The following is a 20,655-nucleotide window of genomic DNA, read 5'->3' on the forward strand; positions in this document are numbered from 1 at the left end:
AAAAGGGTCAGTGGCATCGCTGGAGAAGACAACACGCACCTGCTCCGTTTGCACCCTGAAGGCTGCGTCCAGGCATGTGAAATTGACCAGAAAGTGACCCAGCCTGAGAGGTGCTAGTCGGCGCGGTGCAGGCGCAGAGGGATGGAGATCGGGGTCGGCGGCGCACGGCGGGGGCCCGGTCGGCTCTTCGGCCTTACGCTAATCATCATCATCGATCGACAGCGAAACTGAGCGTATCCAGGGGGCCGGATTGTCCATTTCCGTCCACTTTGCGCGCGTATGTCCAGCCGCGCGGCCTGGTTTGAAAGGCAACCAGAGAAGATTGGGGGCATTTCGCTTCCCTTCCCAGCGGCTGCGGAGGTCAGATCAAAATGATCTCTGGCCGCAGACTCGGAATGACCCCGCAGAGCCGAGGAGAATCAGTCCCCCCCCCCCCATTGTGCAAATGTTCCCCTGTCCCCTGAGACGTTCTCAGCGAGCCCGGCAAAGATGCGCAGGGTTGTTTTTTGTTAACCGGTGGTTTCGGTGCTCGGCGGGTGTCCGGCCCCACTCCTGGCACCAGTTCGGTGGTCCGGGTCTTTTAAACCCAGGAAGTTCTTCTGCCTGAGCCTGTGAAACGAAAACGATCTGAGGGGGGGTAGCCAAATCCCCCCCTCCCCTGGCGTCTTTCTCCCTCCTGAAGACGTTATTTTTCTATTTAAAAACCCACGTTTTGTGCTGTACACTCGATGGTGTCTTTGTGTGTGTGTGTACGAGCTGCTGGGGTCAAAGATTTCTCTGCGTTAACATACGCACTCGGAGGCCCGGTTAATGTGACCCGGCTCCGTAATTGCAGAGACCAGGAGGAATGAAAGAGAAATCTAAACCGAGCCGGGTGCATAAAGGGTCTTTTTATGCCTGCAGACTATAACGAGGGGGGGGCGGTGTTTTCTAATGACCAGGGCGAGATTTAATGGGCGCTAATTACACCGCAGGGATAATTTGGAGGCGTTACACCGACCCCTGAATTATGAAGGGAGCAGAGACCTAAATCAGCCTCCCCCTAAAAGACAGCTGGCAAAATCGCACCCCCCCAAAAAAAAGAAAAACCCCTTCTCCCTTATTCTACTGGGAGATCCCGCCAACTGGATGCTGGGTCGCACTGACCAGCTTCCACCGCCGCCGTCCCAGGTCGGGTCCCCCACCCCGCTGTAGAAACCGGCCCTGCAGGAAGGGGCAGGATCCAGCCGGTTGCAGCGACCTCTGAGCGCGCGTTATGGAGGAGGCTGACCCCCCAAAACCCCTCGAGGGGCATCTCTGCTGCCCCACCCCCCCAGCCTCCGGGCTCGGCCCCAGGCAGGCGCCCCACTCCTCTTTCGACTGAAGGATCCTCGGCGCGGAGACCAGCTCCCCCGAGGTGGAGAAAAAAAACCCTCGGCCGCGGCTCCTCGGCCGGCGGACGGAGCGTTGGATCTCCCGCCAGGGCCAGCTGCTGCTCCGCGTTCAATCCGGAGCGACCGCCGTGGGATTTCTCCGGATTTACACGCCTCCCTGTAAACCAGAGCAAAATCTGGTGCCGCCTAATAATGCGGCGGGATCGGCTCCCGGGGATCTGCCAATCCGCGCGAGGTGGGTATTATTACTAATAATAAACACAATTATTTTTCCAGCTTTAAAGCAATTTCCAATATTTCTTCCTCGGAGGCAGCCTTATGCTGGGGCTCATTTTCGCGGGGGCGTAGCGGAGGGTTCGCTATCAGCCCCCCTGAAAATCGGGCCTTAACTATTGTGGTCCCTGCAGTCCGAATCGCCAATGCCCTGCCCCTCATCCACACCAGTGCAGAGTAACAAACCCCCAGGATCTGCTCGCATTTCCCTGCCCATGTGCAAGGGTGGCTTTTGTCATGCTGGAAACCCAGCGCAGACCCGGGTTGATAGTGGAAATCCAGCAAGAGACACCGGGGGATTGGGGTTTTTTAAAACAATTCTCTCTGAACGGAGGGATCCGGTTCTCTGACCAGGAGATTCGTTTTAAAAAGGCTGTCTATGTATCTCTATATTTACGGGGTTGATTTGCAGAAGGAGGCCCTGCTTTCACGGCAGAAAGCTGCCCCACGGCGAAGGTTTTTCTTTGTGTTGGACATTTCGCGCGCAGCAGGAGAGTTGAATAATACAAAGCCACTAACCCTCATTTTCTAATTGCGCACAACGCAAATGCAATTTTCTTTCATTGTTTGCTTCTGAAATTCGAGCCCTGACGAACCCTCAGCAAGTTTCCCATGCGCTTTGGATCGGGCGCCTAGGGGAATAAGGCGCCGATTCTGCGCCCCTGCGGGCCAAGGCGCTGTTCAGAATCGGCTCCAAGGCGCCCCGAATCGGCTCGGCAGGCCTCGGTCCCATTCTCGGTCTCCCACTTCACTCCGGCGCCTAAACTTTACCCCCGGAGGTAAAACTAAGCCTCCGCGGGGAGGTTTCCAGGCCCTGGTTGGAAACAATCCGAATAAAACGTCAATCGATTCTTATTTAAACCCGCCGAATTCCTTTTTACTGGGGCGCTGGGAACACACTGGAAGCACAGCACACAGAGGGTTGCCCATGGCTTTTGTAAATGATTGTTTGTTAAGGAAAACATTTCCACCCAACCTTTTCCTATAATCGCAGGAGAAAAAAAAAAATTCTTTTCAAACGGTCACATCCTTTTTTTTTCCCCATTTGATCAGAGTTTTAAAATTGCCTTAAAAATGGCTATTATAAAATACGTTCTGGGGGGGGGCCCAAAAAAAATCTGAGAAAGGCATTCACTGTACAGTTTGACATCCTATTTATAAAGAAACAATACAGGAACAAAATGGTATTTATAAATAAATCTTTGCAAACCAGGAGTGGAGGAAAAATGGCTTCAAGTGGGTGGAGAAGAGGATTAGAGATGAAATAAAGGCAGAGGATGTGTGTTAAATCGAATCACAAATTCTTCCAGAAAGAAATCACCAGTTTTGCATGGCTAAAACTGAGCACGAACAAGTCATCTTTCTGCCTTTCAATGCAAAAAAAAAAAAAAAATTAATGCTTTATAAACCGCCTGGAGGGAAATTACATTCCTTAAACTCTTTCGAATCACTGTCTGTAAACATAATCCTGGTATTAAAGCACTTTGAAATATTAACAGCAGCACACTCAAATATGGAGTGAGTATTTGCTTTACGGTATGGAAGAGTTTATAGAGAGATTTATATACACACATATATATATATATATATATTTCCAAATAGAAATCTGTCGATGTGTATAAAATGAGCTACCTACAGAAAAAGGTGTGTGTGTGTGTGTGTGTGTGTGTGTGGAGGGGGGGGGGGTAATATTGGATACAAAGTCTCCTAAAAAGTCGATAAAGTCTTTATCCAAGAGGGGGAGGGAAGGAGAGATTTGGAGGAAGGTCGTCAGATGATGGAAATGGTCCTAGTTCCAGTGACTTCCCACCAAACAGCCAGTCTCTGATCATGTCCCCGGACTCCTGAGCCATTGATTTGTAGCTTTTCTTCCCTCCCGGAGGGGCTAGCCCCCTTTCCTTTGCCATCCCCTGTGCTATGCAAATGTCTGCATCAGCTCCCCCCAGGAGATCCGATTTCCTCACCGGGTATGGCAGGAGCCTTCTTGTGGTTCCAGGTGGTCAGGAGAAGGCCTGGAGATTTTCCCCACGTGGTCAGGGGAACTCCTGGAGACTTGATGGTTTCATCAACTCCTCAAGGAGCCGAGGGCTCGCGTTTCTTCCTCTGGGGTGGGGAGGAATGAAGGCCGAAGAGCCCATCGTCACATCAGATGTGCCCTTGGCATGACGTCTTGATGGTGCGGTGGGTACCAAGGTCCAAAGCTGTTGATGTAGCTGCCGGGTGGGATGGGGGCTCCCTTGCCAGCCACGGAAACGTCCCAGAGAGGGGGTATGCTGGGCGAGCAGGGGGACAAGGAGGAGGAGTTGTGGAGTCGCTCCCCTTCCTGCCCGCTGGGGCCCTGCTTCATGATCTTCTTGTACTTGGAGCGCTTGTTCTGAAACCAGATCTTGACCTGCAGCGAGGCAAAGGGAGGAGTCACCGACCTGCAAGGAGGGTGGGGGAGGGGTGTGTGGCGGACTGTGGGGGAGGGGTGTCGCACACTCAGTTAGGCGGAAGTGGGGGCTGGGCTGATTTCCTGCCAGAGCTGGAGCTGGTGGCAGCCCGTTTCCCAGCCTGGCTCTGCTCGGACGTCTCCTTCTGGGCCCCCCCCCCGGTGCGGCCTGGCCCGAGCAGCGCCTAGCACCACTCCCAAAGGGCCCCTGCAACACGGGGTGCACGGGAGGCGCCCCGGCCCGGGATTTCACATGTTGATTGGCAGCTGGGCCCCGTGGGAAACGGGGGGGAGGGGCTGGGAGCCCACCAGGTCCTTAAACAGGCGCAGGATCGGGGCCGTCATAGTTAACAGGTTACTCTAAGTGGCAGGTTTGTTTTGCTCTTTGATGCCCCCCCCCCCGGCTACCAGAGCCTCAGGCAGACACGGGTGGGTCTAAGAGGCCAGAGGGAGCTTGTTTAGGGGGCTGCGATGGGGGGCGAACCTCGCTTCTCGCAGACGTGGGGGTGGGGAGACCCATTTCGTAAGGCCGCTCAGCGCACAGCTGACTGCGCCTTTCCGCCCTGCGCCACTCCGCAGGTTCGCACTTGCCTCTTTTCTCGTTCTCCTGATTAAACCCCGCTGCCTGTGGCTGTGGCCGGATCCCTGCCGTCTGCCTGTCTGCATCTATCTCCTCCCAGCCAGTCACCCACTGCTCCTCCGGGATGCTGCCCCCTGCGCAGATCCACTGACTCCGCCGAGAAAGTCGCCCACACCGGGAACATTTCCTCCCCCAAGCCCGTCTTTTCCCCAAGTGCTTTGTCTAAACTGGTTTTAAACCAGGCGGCCAAGGGTCTGCTCCCGCATCCCGGCATTGTAAATCCGGAGTAACTCCACTGAAAAGGGGTGAGTCCGGATTCACACCGCTGAGAGCAGAGTTCGGTTCCCTTCTCCTCTGCGCGAATCTGGATGCGATTTTCTAGCCTTCGTTTCTGTTTTACTTGTTCCGGGAACAACGGCGAGGTTTTCACAGTTGTCAGATTGTTTCTGTGTTTGCGCTGCACGTAAATTCAATTGAAATGAAACCAGCCCCGGGTCTGGGGTTTCCTTGGGGACAGACCAGCCGCTCCAAAGTGTTGATGATGCTGGGAGTATCCCCCCCCCCCCCAGCCCGCCACCACGTTGACGAGTTTGTCAACTTCAAATAGACAAACACCCCCGTGTGTCCTCTTCGCTGAGACACAACAGAACAATGAAAGGAAATGCCTGACCTCTCGACAGCAATCCCACAGAGCTGTGAAGGCACAGTAAGTGGGCGAATGGGAACCACATGCGGCAGAAGAGGGGCAGGGGAGGGGGGGAGACTCCGAAATTAGGAGAAAATCCTCATCGTAAAATAAAAAGAGGGAGAGGCGGTGCAGGGCGAAATCCAGCCCAGAGTTAGCCCCAGGGAAGTCAGGGGGAGACCAAGACAGACCTGAGTTCACTGCAGCGTTAGCTTTCCATCAGAACCGGAGTGAGATCAGATCAAGTCAGCTTCACCCCCTGCCCCCCTCGAGCTAAGTTGTCAAAAGACAATTCCTGCAGGAAAGTCTCCGTCCTCCCCAAGCACAGGTTCATGGGTCAGGTATAAACTCTTCCTCCTTTCACTAGCTGTAAAACAATACAAGCGAACAAGAAGTCACACAGCTTCCTTCGCTTCCATTAGCCCAGATTCTGCTGTGCACAGGGCGGTAAATCCGGAATAAATGGAGATGCTGACCGGTGGAACAGATCTGGCCCTGTCTCTCTCAGATGAAAATTGCAGAGTCGATACAGATTTACTCCTGTATAGAGCAGAATTTGGCCCAGCCAAAGCCGGTAGAGCTGTGTGATGGAATTATCTATTTACATAGTTATTGGAGGTGTGTGAGAGAAGGCAGGACCGGATTCTGGTCTAAAAACAGTATGAATCCGAATTAACTGTTGATTTACACTGATGGACCAGAGCACAGGCAGTGGCCCAATGCAAGCAAAGGGAACTGTGTGTTGTTGTTTCTTATACACTGGAGAGATGGGGCCAGAATCTGCTCTACACAGGGGTAAATCCGGATTAACGCTGAATTTTCATGGCTATAACTGAGAGCAGGATGTGGCCCACTGAAAGCAAATGGAGCTCTGTGTACTCATTTTTATACATTAGAGACAGGGCCAGATCCTGCGTCCAGTCACACCCCGGCAAATTCAGTCTATCCGGATTCCCTCCGGTCTAGAGCAGAATCTGGCCCAGTGTCTAATGTCCAGCTGTTGCCAGGGGCTCACTGGAGGTTGGACTGGATCTCAGCCGACGCCATCCGCCTCTACCTGAGTCTGGGTCAGTCCCAGCTGGGCCGCCAGTTCCGCTCTTTCAGGGAGGGCCAGATACTGGGTCTGCTGGAAGCGCTGGTTGAGGGCCTGGAGCTGCAGACTGGAGTAGATGGTGCGGGGCTTGCGGATTTTCTTCCCTTTGCCGTTGATGCGGATCTCGCCGTTCTCGATCACGGTGCCTTTCTCGTGCTCTTAAAAAACAAACAAACACAAACACACCAGGGGATAAAAGGTCTCAGTGCAGCGAGAGAGCCGGGCAGGCGGAGCGGGGCTGGGGCAGAGACAGGCGGACGGGCGATAAGGGGATCCCGGGACTCCAACCCTCCTAGATCCACAGGGAGGAACAAAGGCCCGGAGCAGCCCGGCGTGGCCGCCCCGGGAGGGGGACTCTTTAAACACCAGCGGTGCGTTCCCACGCGGATGCTAAGAGCCCATCTGTGCCCAGGATCGGGCCCCCCGCAAAGTGACCTTCACAGAGGTTTCGTCTCTCTCCGACTCGGGGAGGGGGCGATTTCGGTGTTGTTTTTCCCCCTAGCCCTGGGACAAGGCGGGAGGGGAGGGGCACGAAGGCCTCCGCTTTGGGATTGAAATGTCAGCCTGGTTCCTCCGTTCACATGGTTCGAACCGGCGCTTGCCGCGGGAGCCCAGTCACGGGCCGGCTGGGGCGCGGAGCCGGTCCGCGGACTACGAACAAGCCCTGGAGGAAGAGCCTGCGGCCAAAGGGTGGCTCGGGCCGGGGTGGGGGGGGGGGAGAGATGGATGCGGGGAGGCGTCCGTGAGCTCGCTGGGCAGTGCAGAGAAACAGGACAAAAACTTTTAGGGCTGTGCAAATCCCCCGCCCCCCCGAGTTATAAAATAGACCCTTAAATCTGTGACATGAAACATCAGCGGGGTAGAGAGGTCACTTGTTAGCGAGAGATCCCCTCCAGGAACCTGTCCTGTCTGCAAGGCGAGACAAGCCTCCACTGCTTCCACTAGCAGCGAGGATGTGAACGCTGCATTATTCCCCTGGCAGGGTCCATTGCTGAGGCATTAAGGCAGTTATCCCGCGAAGGGCACCCTGCACATCTGGAATCGTTGGCGTTTTCAGAAATCTGGGGTTTTTTTGCCCTTCGAGCAGGTGGGGCAGATCCCAAACCAACACTGCGCTTCCGCTGGGTTTTCTGTCTGGTTTCGAGTCTTCGCAATGTGTGTCTCGACCCTGCAAAACTCACACAAACCCCTGCTGATCCGGGGCAGATCCTCCGCTCCCGTGTCTACTGCACTAACTCCGTTCTGAGCAAGAACAATTCGGATCCGTTCAGGATCTGCCCCACGGACAGCCCCCATGGACTTCGGTCTCTATCGTTTGCCTTTTGTAATTCGGCTTCACGTCTCCTTGGGCAGTTCAGACTTTATAATCAAGTTAATTCGACACCCCTGAGACAGGCACCCCGGTCTTTGAATCACGCTGCGTTGTTGGATTATGTAACTTGCAAAACGTGGAGGCAGCTTTTAAACATGCCAAATTCAAGGCGCTAGGACGGTTGAATAGAAAGAATTCAGGGCAGGGCAGCTCGTTCCGTTTCACTGATTCGGGTAACATCCAAGAATGCGATAACTCGGTTATAAAATAATGATCTGCAATTCACTCCTCCTTCTCCAGCCCGCTGCTACTCACTGACTTCAGCTGGCAATGTGGTTTTCAATCGAGGTCTTTGTGAGCTGTGCACAAGCAAATGCGAAGTGTGTCGATAGGAGAGTAACGTCGAATGTAAATGTAAATGTAAAAAACACCCCGCAAGGAATTTAATTTCAAAACAAAGACCGCGCAGTAACATCTAATAGAAAATCGACACCTTAATTAGCGAATTCCTTTTAGCCCATTTCACCATTCGTTTCCCCTTTATCCACTGGCTTTGTTTAATATCCTGAGGAATTCATTTTAAAACAGATTGGTCGGTGAGTTGCTTGGACATTTCGTTTGCTGGTTTCTTTCTTTCTTTAAGCGAATAAATCGCTCGCCGGGGAGAAATCGAAGCGAGCATGACTTTAAAATCGTGCTACTGAGAAAAGGCCAGATTCTGGTTTAAATGACCTTGAACTAAACCCAGAGTGATTCCGTTGAATTCACACCGGCTGCAGTGGAGTCGATCCGGATTTGCACTAGCATAATTTAGATCAGAAAATGTTGAGCTAGTCGATTTGTGTTCTCTCTCTCTTCGGACCAATGGATCTGAATTTAAAATTCAGGCTCTTGTTTCCCCACTAAAGCCTAACCTTTAAAAAATAGATTCAATATGTTTAATAGGGTGTCAGTTTAATAATTCATCGTTACATGTGGATCTCAGTACATTAACTGGGCGGGTGTCTATGCGCATTCTTAATCTATTATCTGCCCGTGACATGTTCTGAGTACAGAACTAGTGTGTCGGGGAGCCAGGAGAACGCTTAAAAGGAACTCAAACGGAAAACCATAGCCGGCAAAGGACATTTGAATCACCAAAACCAGTGTAAATCGAGGGTCGTTCTTTGCACACAGCTTGGCTCAGCCACCAACCCCCTGTCACACTTAGAAGCTGGATGGAAAACAGGGTTTGGACTCCAAGTTCGCGTCCATCCAGGGGCCAGAAATGTATGGACAATTGATTCATCGCATTTGCTTTTGTTGTCTCCCGAAACCAGGACGCCTCGGTCTTTAATTTAGTTCTGGGAGCGTTGGAAGGAAGCCGCTTTGGTTTTCGATTGAAACGCTCCTGGAGCAGAGAGCTTTCATTTTAAGGCACCTCGGCTACTACTACTCATTAATAATTAAAAACATCCGTAAGAGTTTCTATTCCACAAGGAGATTATCCTCTGATGTGTCTCACATTCTGCTGTCAGATAAACCGGTGTAAATCCGGAGCAACGCCACCGATTTCAGTGGGGAGGAGACAGCTAAGCTCTCCGATACAACGAGGACTGTATTCTGCTGCAATTCTTGCGGCTGAGCATTTCGCAGTTGAAGCTAACGAAGGCAAGATCGGGATTGGGACTCGGACAGGTCTAGCCGAAACGCAGCACGAAAGAACTTTCCTTTCAGAATGTTACTCCGGTTTCTCTGGCGCACTGATTGATCATTTTAAGGAGTCCTGCCTTTGCTTCACGGGTTCTTAAAACGATAGGAAAAAAATCCTTAAAGCAACTGCCCGCCTCGCTCCGTTACAAAATAATCCGTTCTGAGATTCACTCCGAAATCTTTTTAGTTTGACTTCTCCACGTATGGCATTAAAAAAACAACCCAGGACTATAAGATTGCCGCTGTATGTGGCTTCTGGCTGGCTTTAGTTTATTGCTCACGATTAAGTATTTATCCCCATGTAATTAGCATGAAATAACTCCAAACCAGTCTGTATAAACAAACTAGATCTTAAAAGCGATGTGACCGAAGCACGAGTGGCTTTTTTATGGCAAGTTTCCTACCGGGGTTGACGTGCTATGAACACGTTTTGTATCTCCTCTGAAATCTTGACAGGTGCCAATTAAAGGATATTGGCATTAAATAATATCAATACATGGAATGGAAATTGTCGGTTGTAGGTGCCTTTTCCAAACATCCAGCCAGTGTTATATTCAAATTAAACATTGCTACATGTCTTTGCTGGATGGTGTAGGCCTCGCCTCTGCACTCAGGTGATGAAAGATATTAACAATGCGACCTGCCGTTTAATTGTTACAGTATAAACAGTAGCATTCGTCTGCTCCCTGTACATCAGCCGCCAATTCTGGGCCCTCGCAGATAAATCCGACAGATACAGCAGGGTGACAGGTTATTCTGGGTGTGTGCGGAATTCAGGAGTGAAAGCCGGGCCCCATTAAAGTTAATCGCTCCTATTGACTTCAACGGGGCCAGGATTTATCCCCGGAGCCTAGAAAAACGGATCTGACTTTTTCCGCCTTGCTAAAAGCGAGGGACATTATTCTTTTGCAAAACTCAGTTCCACTGCAGATTTAGAAGCAACAAATAAGAGATGTTTTCTGTTAAAGTCGCATATGTTTCCAATCTAAGGGAGTTTTTCAGATATTTTATACAGTGCGTGAAAAAAAAAAAGAAAAGAAAAGGGGGAAAAAATGTTAGCATGTCCCAAAGTAAACACAAAATGGGCAATCCTTGTGAACCCAGAATCGCAGGAGAGGTGCCAAGGCTCCTGCAATTCAACACAGGGCTGGTTGCTGCAGAGAGACACATTTTGAGCCGCATTGGGTGGAAAGAACAGACCCTGGTCCTCAAAGTTCCTGTTTGCATTGCAAACGGGCCGAGTAAAGAAATGATAATGATGTTTTCATCAATGGAGAAACAAAACGAGCCAGTTTCCTATTAAAGGATTCCCGGGAGCTTGCAATTCTTGGGGGGAGGGGAGGAGATAACATCTGGGTTTGGTCAAAATTATTATTTTGTTGCCTTAAGAAATGTTCCCAAAACTGGGAGCGGGGGGGGGGGGGGGGGGGGGCGCTTTAAAAATCGCCAAATGAAGCTGTAACCAGTTTGGAGTAAACTCCGGCAGGGTCTAGTGAAAGACAGACCTAACCGACGTCCTGCTGATCCCCGACAAGGAGGAGGTGAGAAGTCACATGCGCCAGGAGAAGGCTACCGTCATTTCAGGGGGGAGCAGAGATCGGCTTCTCCGGCTGGCTGCTCTGATGCTTCCCCCCCCCCAGTATCAGTTAATTTGTGTCTGTTTGTTTGTTTAGCAGTCGGAGAAGACCTCGTCCTGCCAAGGGCTGGGTTATAGACCGAGCCCCAGGGAACCGGGGCGCGATCTCTGATTGAGGGTGGAGAGCGGATGGGCACCCGGCGGTGTCTACACGAGCGGGGGCGCTGGAGGTGAGCAGGACTTCCCCCTCCCCCGCCACAGGAGGGACTGGGCTGGAATAGGCCCCACACGGAGGGACGGACAGACGGACAGACGGAGCCTTACCTGTCTCCTCTAGCCTGCCCCCGTGGCCCAGGGCACTGGCATGCTGCTGGTAGGACACGTACGGGCTGCCGTGGAGATGGTGGGGGAGCGGGTGGTGGGCGCCGCCGGCCGAGCCAGGGTAGGGATATGCCACCGAGCGTCCGTAGGGTGCAAAGGGGCCCCCCTCGTGGCCGGGGCCGTGCAAGCCGTGGAGGGGGTAGTGGCCGTGAGCCAGCCTGGGGGAGTGCGGCGGAGGCTGCTGGGGCGAGGGCGGCTGGCCGGGCCCGAACTCCAGGAAGGCGGATTTGGAGGGGTCCGGCCCCAGCAGGCCCTCGGCCAGGGAGCTCATAGTCATCATGGAGCGCGCAGCCCAGGCGAAGGCGCGCAACCCGCCCGCCAGCGGGCTAGCGGCCGGCGGGGGGCCGGCGGCGGGTGCTGTGAGCCATGGCTGGGGCAGGAGCGAGTCCCGCTGGTTCCTGGCCCGCCCCCGGCTTGCAGCCGGGGTCTCTCAGCGCAGACAAGCCTCCCTGCCCCCCCCCGCTCCACCACCAGCCAGGCTGAGCGGCTCCCTCTGCGCCGCGCAACCTCCGGCAGAGTGTGCGCCACTGTCTGCCCGGGGGTTCCCCCCAGCGCCCCGCCCCGAGCCTCCCTGATTGGCCCAGGCGGCCAGTGACGCCACGGAGCCCTAAGGGCAGCCCTCATCAGGGTAATTAACAACCAGGCTAGCCAATGGCAGCGCGGGGGGGGGGGGGCATGGTTCGGAGCAACAGGTTGGGGCGTGGGTTTGTTCGTTTGTTTGTTTGTTTTGGGGGGGGGGGGATCTAACTTGAATGTTTGTTGATAGGAGAGAAAAACGTCACCATGGGGCAGAGAAAGGCAGGGTGAATAAATCATGATCCTCCCATAGGCCCTGGCGGATCTCAGGGGCTCCGTGCACACGCACCGGGCGCCATTCCGATCTCACGCCGGTTGGACACGCGTGTGGCTTCCCCACTGACTGGAATGGGTTTCCTCCAGTCTGACCCGGGTGCAAGTGAGGGCGGGCCCAGGATGTCCTGGGTGGAGTCCGGATTTTTTTTTTAAGTGGGTTTATCGGAGATGAAAAATAGAATCTTTTTTTAAAAAAGTGTTAAAAAGACAAAATATTTCACTTTTTTTTTGTTTGTTTCCGATTTCGAAATTTCATGAGAATTGGGGAGAGTCGGGGAATCTCAGCCACTTCCAATTAAAAACAAAACCACAGCCAGCAAAAGAAGGGAGCGGTGAAAACGTGACATCCATCTCCCAGCACCGCCCCCACCCAACACAGGCAGACGGGCACTGGATTATTAAACCAGCCCCAGGTTACTGGCATCGATCAGATCACCAGGTCTGCCGAACACACCCTTCTAGAAAAAGGGACTTGAGCTGAGCTTTGCAAAGAGAGATTTTCCGTGGAGAGTGCCAGCCTTCCGCTGATTTCAAGGGCTGTGAATGACACGGACAACCATTAAAGGACCTTTGACACAGCCAGAGAGGTGTAAAGGGCTCCTAGGTTATTATTATTATTATTAATTAGAGCACCTAGAAGTCCTAGGCAATGAGCGGAATCCATGGTGCTAGGCGCTGTACAAAAGCGGGACAAAAAGTCAGTCTCCGTCCCACACAGCCCACAATAAAGACAAGAGATGACAGATGGAGGAATATTATCCCCATTCATGACGTGTCCCGCTTCACCGGAGTTGTATGGCAGGCAGGAGACAGAGGGAACTGGCACCATCACTGTTTCAGGGCCTGGTCCCGCCAGGGTGAAGCCGATCTTTACAACTCCACGCACTGCCCGAGCTGGTTCGAAGCACCAGCATTTCAGAGCGAGTCTCCGTCCCACTAACCCCTCCACGGCAGCAAAGGATTAACCTGGGCATCAGCTCCAGGGGATGGTCAGTTGGTAGGTTTCATGTGTAGCTACAAGGGAGAGACTTTTTCCATTGTGCAGGGGACAGAATATCTGATCATCTCCTTTCTCTTTAACAAACACACGGTCCCAAAAGTCAAGCTTTGTGCACCTTTCGGTGTCAGGCTGTTGGGTGGGACTTAAAGATGTATTCATTATCATTACATTACAAACATTAATTACTACGTTGTTAGTCTTCATTTTGCGCAAGCCTCTTGGAGTCCCAGTGATGGACTCCCACTGTGCTCGGCGCTGTACAAACACAGAAGCCCTGCATTGCAGGGGTGGGGGGGGCAAGCTCTTGGATAAGCAACCAAGTACCGAGATGCGAATCGCGGCCCTTTGAACCCTGCGGCTTCCCCCATCGGTAGCAGGGGCAAGGTGTCCCTTTCCAGCCGAACGAGTCATTTGCAGGATTTCCTCCTGCTAGTTCTTGGCCAGTACGGAACAGACGCTTGGCCTGAGAAGGGAGGGAGGTGGCCCAGGAAGCTAGATCACTGAGCTGCAAATGTTTGATCCTTTAAAAATTTGGGGGGAGAGAAGAAAATCAAGAGAACGCCTCTGAAGCCGTGGAAGGTTCGGATCCTCGTTGGATTCTGCACGGAGGTTCATTGGAGGGTTTAGCCTGGATCCTCCGCTCAGCCGGATCGCCCGCAGCTCACGCCTGCAGGAGCGGGTCCTCCATCAGCTGAGAGCAGCAAACCAAACACGTGCTCGGCGAGGCGCCAGACCCCATCAGAGCTCCCGGCCGGACACGGGCAGAGCGGCCCGTGCTCCTCGGTTTCTCTCCCGTCTGGGTCTGAAAGCGGCGGATCCTTCTCAAGCCAGAAGCCGGCTGCGCTGGATCGGTTCCCGCCTGCTCCCCGGGGGCGTCCGGTGCCGCGGACAGGCTCCGGGGAGTCGTTTGGTTAATGCCATTAATTGAGCTGCCGTGTTTGACCCGCCCCGCTTCGGTTTTGTTTGATCCCGTCCCTCGAAGCATCCCGGAAAGGCAAACCTCGTGGTGTTTTAAAGGGGCCTTTAATGAACTAGATGCACCTGGCTCCCGGCTAATTCGATGCGAATTGAATCCCGCGCTGCCCTCTGCCAGGAGACACCGAGGCGGATTTCAATGGCGCAGTCAAGGGCAAACCGCGCCCCCCGGGACAGTGCCAGCCCGTGCGCTGGATCGGGGCACGGGACCCCTGCCTGCAGACGCACGCACTGGTCCGCACGCACCGGCCCCGCTCAGCTCCGTCTAAACGAGGCACGAACCGATTCGGGGAGGCGCACTGCATCCGGTTTAGGGATGCTTTTATTTCTCTCCCCCGCCCCCTTTCACTCGGGCTGACGGCGCGTTGTGTTCCCCTCGCAGCATGAAAACCTCGCTCCGCCAGGGACTCGCTGCTCCTCGCTCTGATCGGCCCAGGTCTGGCACGTAGCGGAACTGGATGGAGCCCAGAGGAAGAGGGGCAGTGTGTAGACAGGCATTTGGCACTGGGCGAGGGGAAGGGGTCGTAAACCTGTACTCCCTACTCCCCCAAACACTCCGCTCCCTGCGGGGGGCAGCGGGACGGTGAGATCAGCGGTAATCTATAACCCGCGGATTTCCATTTCCAGGCCAGGTTTCAGGTCCAGGGGATGGCGATCGGGACCAGGGAGGCTCTTTTCAGCGTCCATTAAAGTCACGGGGCGGATCGTTCCCCGTGAAGACAGGATCGGGCTCTGGGGTGACCTGTGAAGTGGGTTCGTTTCGTTAGCGGGCCTGTGGTCCCATCAGGTTTGCCTCACGGCCTCCTTTCACGGGGTGCCCGCACCCTTCCTTTCACGGGAGAACAGATCCCGCCTTTGCCAAGGGAGCTAAGTGTAAACCACCCAGCAGCCAGTCCAAGGAACAGCGAAGTGCATGGCCTTTCTTTCCACCAGCGTTAGCTCTTTGGGGACAGGTTCTGTGTTTGTCCAGCGCCGAGCAGAACGGGGCCCTGGGCCATGTCTGGAGTTTCTTGGTGGGGATGGAGGGGTACGAATAATAAAAGCCCTTCCACAATTGTCCCGCACACTCACCTCCTCCTCATTTCCTTTTTTGACCCCGTCTTTTAATCACAACATAGCAAGCGGACTGCCAGTGGCGAGATCGCCTGATGTTCTAGTTTAATTTGATTTCTACCGGTATTTCAGCAGTGATCTGGAGTCGCTGGGGGAGGAGGAACACTTTGCTAGGATAAGGCAAAAAATTAACTCTGGGGGCATCTGAGGTGTTGAAATAATGCCGAAAAATTGGTGAAAGGACACGAGGAGGGAAATAATGTGAATATTTTTTAATACTTCCCCAGGTTTGTTTGTAATTGTTTTGCATATAGAGACAGATGCCCCAAACATCGCATAACACGAAGCAAAACCGCTGAGAGCTGGCAAAGACAGGGAGGCTGCATTTACAGAGCAGTAAGGTCTGATTTGCTGTATAGCCGGGCCTTATTTTGTGATCAGATCTATTGTCCCACTCTCCTTCCCCTTTCCCCATGGAATAGGCATTTTCACTCCCCAAGAGGGACTGAACACATTAGTATGCACACATGACCATTAAGTATGAATGGGTTTGATTTTTACTGAAATACAAAATCTACACACTTTTTTTTTTATAAAGGAAAATGATATTTTAGTAGCTGCCAAACCAACAAGGAAACATTCATCTTGCATTGCATATTCCAAAGCAGAGACAAAACCAAAATGGCCATTTTGACATAAAAGAAAAAATCTGCCGATGCAAAGCAACATTTTCAGTGTGAAAATTCAGACGGTGACCTTAATGCTGGAAAGATTCACACGCAGACTAAGCTTTATACACAGAGTGGCCCCCTAGTCTTCAGTGGAACTATTCCCAGGCCGCAGTACAGCAAAGCACTAAAGTACATGCTTAATAATAATATCTAGCTCATACCTAGTGTTTTCCATCAGTAGATCTCAAAGCACTTTCCAAAGGAGGTCAGTACCATCAACCCCATTTTACAGATGGGGAAACTGAGGCATGGGCAGGTGACATGACTTGTCCAAGGTCATCCAGCAGGGCAGTTTGGCCAAGCATTTAGGTCTCCCTGGCTTAAATTTTAAAAACCCTGGCTCTCTAGAGAGGGAAATCAATTGCTGGGATTGAACCTGAGTTGCTAACCCCAGTTAGAAGCTGATTTGTTGCGTTGTCACTGGTATTTTAACCGGAGTTAGCTCGCCTGGGTTAAGAACACCCTTTTTTTTTTTGGTAGCGTAGCTATGCCCTCAGACACACAGTGCTTGGGGCTTGTGGGAAAAATACAAATTAGTCTATTATAAGCAAAAGCAAACTCCCACTGATTTAACGGGTAAAGATGGGGGGCCGGTGTTTATTTCAAACCAAACCCTTTTGAAGAGGAAAAGGATCTGGTATCTTTTTTTCCCATTTCTTATATATATGACCAAAAAAAAAAAAAAAAAGGCAACTGTTATATAGACAACTTCTCTCCCCCTCTAGCATTAATATAAAACTCCAATACATTTTCTAGACGAGTTATAATTTTTCAAAAGGAGTTTGGCAGTTCTACACAGAGAAAGCTGTGCATTCTGTACATTGAATGCCATGATCTGCAGGTAGCTTACAAAACACATATACACCCTGACAAACATATTTCTAGAGAGAGAACAGAATCAAACAGTTGGGGAATGGTGCTAGATTCCAAGCAATTTCAGCTATAAGCGGATAAATCTGCCAAAATACACAATATCATTATGAAAGCAAGTCCTTTTGCAATGCAAAGAGACAATGCTTTGCAACCGCTAAAGGCTGCAGTTCAAACCTGGAGCTGACATTTCCCCTGCATGCAGGGAAAAGGGATTTATTTCCCACCTTCTCCCCACTCTGGCTATGCCAAATCGCCAGCTGAGAATCTGGCCTGCAATTTCTGCATGGGGCTGGCCTCCTTGTCAAGGGAAATGTCGGTAGATGAATGATCAGGACTGGAAGACTTCACTGGGTGCTTCACCGGACTACTGAATTCAGGTTTTGGCCATTCCTTTCTCGGATGGGCATGAGGCAGTTCCTGACAGTTTCTCAGCTGGTATACATTGGCGTGGCCTCATTGCTCTTCTGATTTACACCTTGCTGAGGAGCTGGCCTTAATTTTAACACCTTCAATGATGAGATGCAGAAGTTTAGCTCCAGGCTTCAGCACCAGTTGATCTGGATTGATTCCAAGTTAGGGAGTCAGTGGCAGAGCGCCTAGACCCCAGGAATCCTGCTGTCCTGCTCTGACCACCAGAACTTCCGGTGACTTAAGTCTAGAACCAAGCATTTGCTGAAAAGTTTTGACCATAAAAGACTGTGGAGATTAAATCTCTGGACAGTTATTTACATTTGGCTCAGTGTGTCTGGATGTGCATTTATTGCTCTGAAGATTATATGGTATATGTAGGTAGGTTCACTAGATTATTGCGTCTCTACTAGACGAACACTCAGGCAATTAATTTAAACATGGAGTATATAAATAGGATACACTTTCCATGAAAAAAAAAAGTTTGGTTGGGACTGCAATTGCCACAGCAATTCATTATTAGATGGTATTAGATTTCCTTGGAATCTGAGCCATCGGTTCACCAAAGGTAAACAGGGAGTGACTGCTATATGATGTGATCATCGCTCCAAAATCTAGTTTGGAAAAGAAAATCCAAGCAGTGGCTTCTCACCAGCCCTCTCTGGGAGAAGAAACTGCACCTGCCCTTGGAGCAAAATGCACAGTTTACGGTTCATGACAAAATGCATTCCACTAGGGAACTGGGTTTTGCAATCTGGATCTTGCAACAAACATGCGGTTTTGACTCCTGCTTTGTATTTCTCTAGCACTTAAATTTCTATCTGAGGCTCTTCCCGACTCATAACTCCCAGGAGAGATGGAGAACTGTTTCCCCCCCATTCTATAGAAAAGGGAAATGGAGGCACAGACAGTTCTACTCAGATAGTCTCTGCCTCCAAGAGCTTCCTGTCTTGTTATATGCCTCTACAGCACCTAGTACAATGGAGAACTGATCCCAGATTGGGGCCTGCAGGTACCCTGGTATGACAAGTCAGAAATAGCGGTAAGACCAAGCTTTTTTCTTGGGGTGCCCAGTGGTAGTTGTATGGGTCCATTGAAGTCAATGGGCCAGATCTACCAACTGGAATACCTCAGCATAGCGCCACTGACGCTGTCATTTCACACCCGCTGAGGATCTGGCAGTGTGGCTTCATTTTCTTCTCCAATTTTCTCAGAATAGTTCAGAAGCCGGAAGCGTGGATTGGTGCAACATTTCCTCACATTGGAACACACTTATTTGCACAAATGCCCCCGAGAAAGGTAGTGGAACTATCTGTGTAAGTGTTCAACAATGGGAAAGTTGCATAATCCAGCCCTTGGTAACCTACTTCTAAGTCAAGTCTAAATGCAGCCCTGGTGCAAAAGGGTGTGAATTCCACTGATGTCAATGGAGCTGCACCCACTGACACCAGGGGTTTGAATTCCACCCCAGGAGCCTGTCATGTCTCATTTTTCACCTCCTGCAGTTGTGTTTGTTCAAGAGGAGTAGACCCTGTCACCAGGAAAGGGACATTCTGCAGAAGATGTTGTCTGGAAGGATGAACGCCCCCAGATTAGACCATCTTCCAAACATGTTTCCATCTCGACATCATTTGGAAAAAGTCTGAGTCATTCCTGAACATGGACTAAATGCCCTGATATAAATAGCAACGAAAATATTGCTAACCCCGCAGCTTGGAGACATATTGGGCAATTCTTCCTACCCTACTAACAAACAAACAGAAAAACCCCAACCTTTTTCTACGCTGTATGAATTGACCCATTTTTGGTTGCTTTTTAAGAAACACTTTTGAAATCTACCCCCTCCAGTACTTGGATGCAGATCTTCATTATTCATTAGCCGTTAATGAGCTGCCCAGTGAGGATGTTCAATACAGCAAGATCGACCAATTGGCATCTTTGCTCAAGGTTTTTTCCTACCGCTTCACAAGACTTTCCAAAAGCAACAGTATGCTTCACAGTCGACACCGTATTTCACTCAGGCGCGGCAGCTGTGTTCCATGGGACAGATCCTTTCCAGCCAAGCTGAGCTTAGCAAGGAGTAGTTATGTCCAGTTATAGAGCTGGCTGAATTATCCTTTATGGGCAAAATTCACCCCAACGCCCACTTAAAATAGTAGTGAGGTGGGATGTAAGGGGCACATGGGCCTTGCGCTGGGCCTCAGCACATGGGTGAATTTCACACTATGAAAATTGTTCTTTAATAGCCCCTTTTTTGGCTAGTAAGTTAATCACGGAGCAACCCTGACATTCATCGAATGGATTCACAAATATTCACCAGAGAGTGTAGATCAAGGGTTCTCAGCTTTTCCATGCTCGGATCCCTTTTTGTCTACATCACAGAGTATACCTGAGTTCAGACATACGTTTAAGTCCAACCCACCCTTACAGTCCACACACTGAGCTCTCTGAAATGCACCTGTACCCCGCTCAGAACATGGACTGGCCGGCTCGCCCGGGACTATGGGTCTGTGCCTGTGTTCCATTGTAACATATCATCACGTCTGCCCACTTTGCCTTGAGGATATATCTGAAGCTCATGTAGCAAGACTAGTGTCTGGGTAAGCCACCATTGCTATCCCTGGATCTGTCTGTTCTGACCCTTCTGTCTTGCAACTTTCCATTTGCCTCCTATGAACTGGGGGACTTCCCCCCTGAGTTCCACTTCCCTCTAGCCAGGATCCAACCGAGGCCTCCCTCCCACGGCTCAACGACCTGAGAGGGGTAAGGTGGTCTTCATCTCCCAACACCCCTTGACACCACTCATGTTAAGAACCATTGGCTCAGGTTGAAGACTTGTCAGATTACGGGTTGTTTGCGAGTTGCTCTCTTTGACCGTTCACTGTAAGTTATTTGTGGTGGTGTGCGGTTGGCCACCCAAACCACATGGTCTTGCAGCTGTTCCCTGACTGGACGAGCAAAACATTTTGAAGATGAGAGCGCCGAGCGACACACGTGCAACCAGAATTTGAGCATCTGCGTTATGGGCTGGGAGACTTTTGGGGTTTGAAAACGGTTTCCTGAACACCCCACAGTTGTCCAGATGCTTGCAAATAACAAATACAACCTCCCTACATCCCAACAAACCATACTGGTTTTTGCAACAGTAGGCCCATAGAACTGTAGGGATGGAAGGGACCTGGAGAGGTCATCTAGTCCCTCCCCCTCTAGGATTAAGTCCACCTGTCAGGGACGGTCTAGGTGTTTGTCCAACCTGCTCTTAAAAACCTCAGACAATGGGAATTCCGCAACCTCCATAGGTAACCTATTCCAGTGCTTACCTAGATTTAGAGTTGGAAAGTTTTTCATATGTCTAACCTACCCAGGG

The 20,655-nt window shown here is 51.3% G+C and overlaps 1 protein-coding gene across 1 annotated transcript; it reads right to left on the reverse strand.

Annotated features, from left to right (window-relative positions):
* Nucleotides 1–2,531: 2,531 nt before the first annotated feature.
* Nucleotides 2,532–13,209, reverse strand: DLX4 (distal-less homeobox 4). Its single transcript, XM_067541085.1, has 3 exons — nt 11,340–13,209; nt 6,400–6,593; nt 2,532–4,038 (listed from the first exon to the last, which is right to left on the reverse strand). The coding sequence occupies exons 1-3, from the start codon at nt 11,674–11,676 to the stop codon at nt 3,787–3,789; spliced, it is 783 nt and encodes a 260-aa protein (XP_067397186.1). The 5' UTR covers nt 11,677–13,209; the 3' UTR covers nt 2,532–3,786.
* Nucleotides 13,210–20,655: the final 7,446 nt, after the last annotated feature.

This window comes from Emydura macquarii, unplaced genomic scaffold (genome assembly GCF_026122565.2).
Source record: "Emydura macquarii macquarii isolate MOO-44397 ecotype Brisbane River unplaced genomic scaffold, CSIRO-AGI_Emac_v2 contig_629, whole genome shotgun sequence".
NCBI classification, from domain to species: Eukaryota; Metazoa; Chordata; order Testudines; family Chelidae; genus Emydura; species Emydura macquarii.

Bases quoted from the DNA above. Each gene is read 5' to 3' on its own strand.
- DLX4 (XM_067541085.1), bottom strand. From the start codon at position 11,676: ATGATGACTATGAGCTCCCTGGCCGAGGGCCTGCTGGGGCCGGACCCC. The intron at 6,594-11,339 runs GTAAGGCTCCGT...TTGTTTTTTAAG, and splicing joins GGGCAGGCTAGAGGAGACAG to AGCACGAGAAAGGCACCGTG. The intron at 4,039-6,399 runs GTAGAGGCGGAT...GCCTCGCTGCAG, and splicing joins TGGGACTGACCCAGACTCAG to GTCAAGATCTGGTTTCAGAA.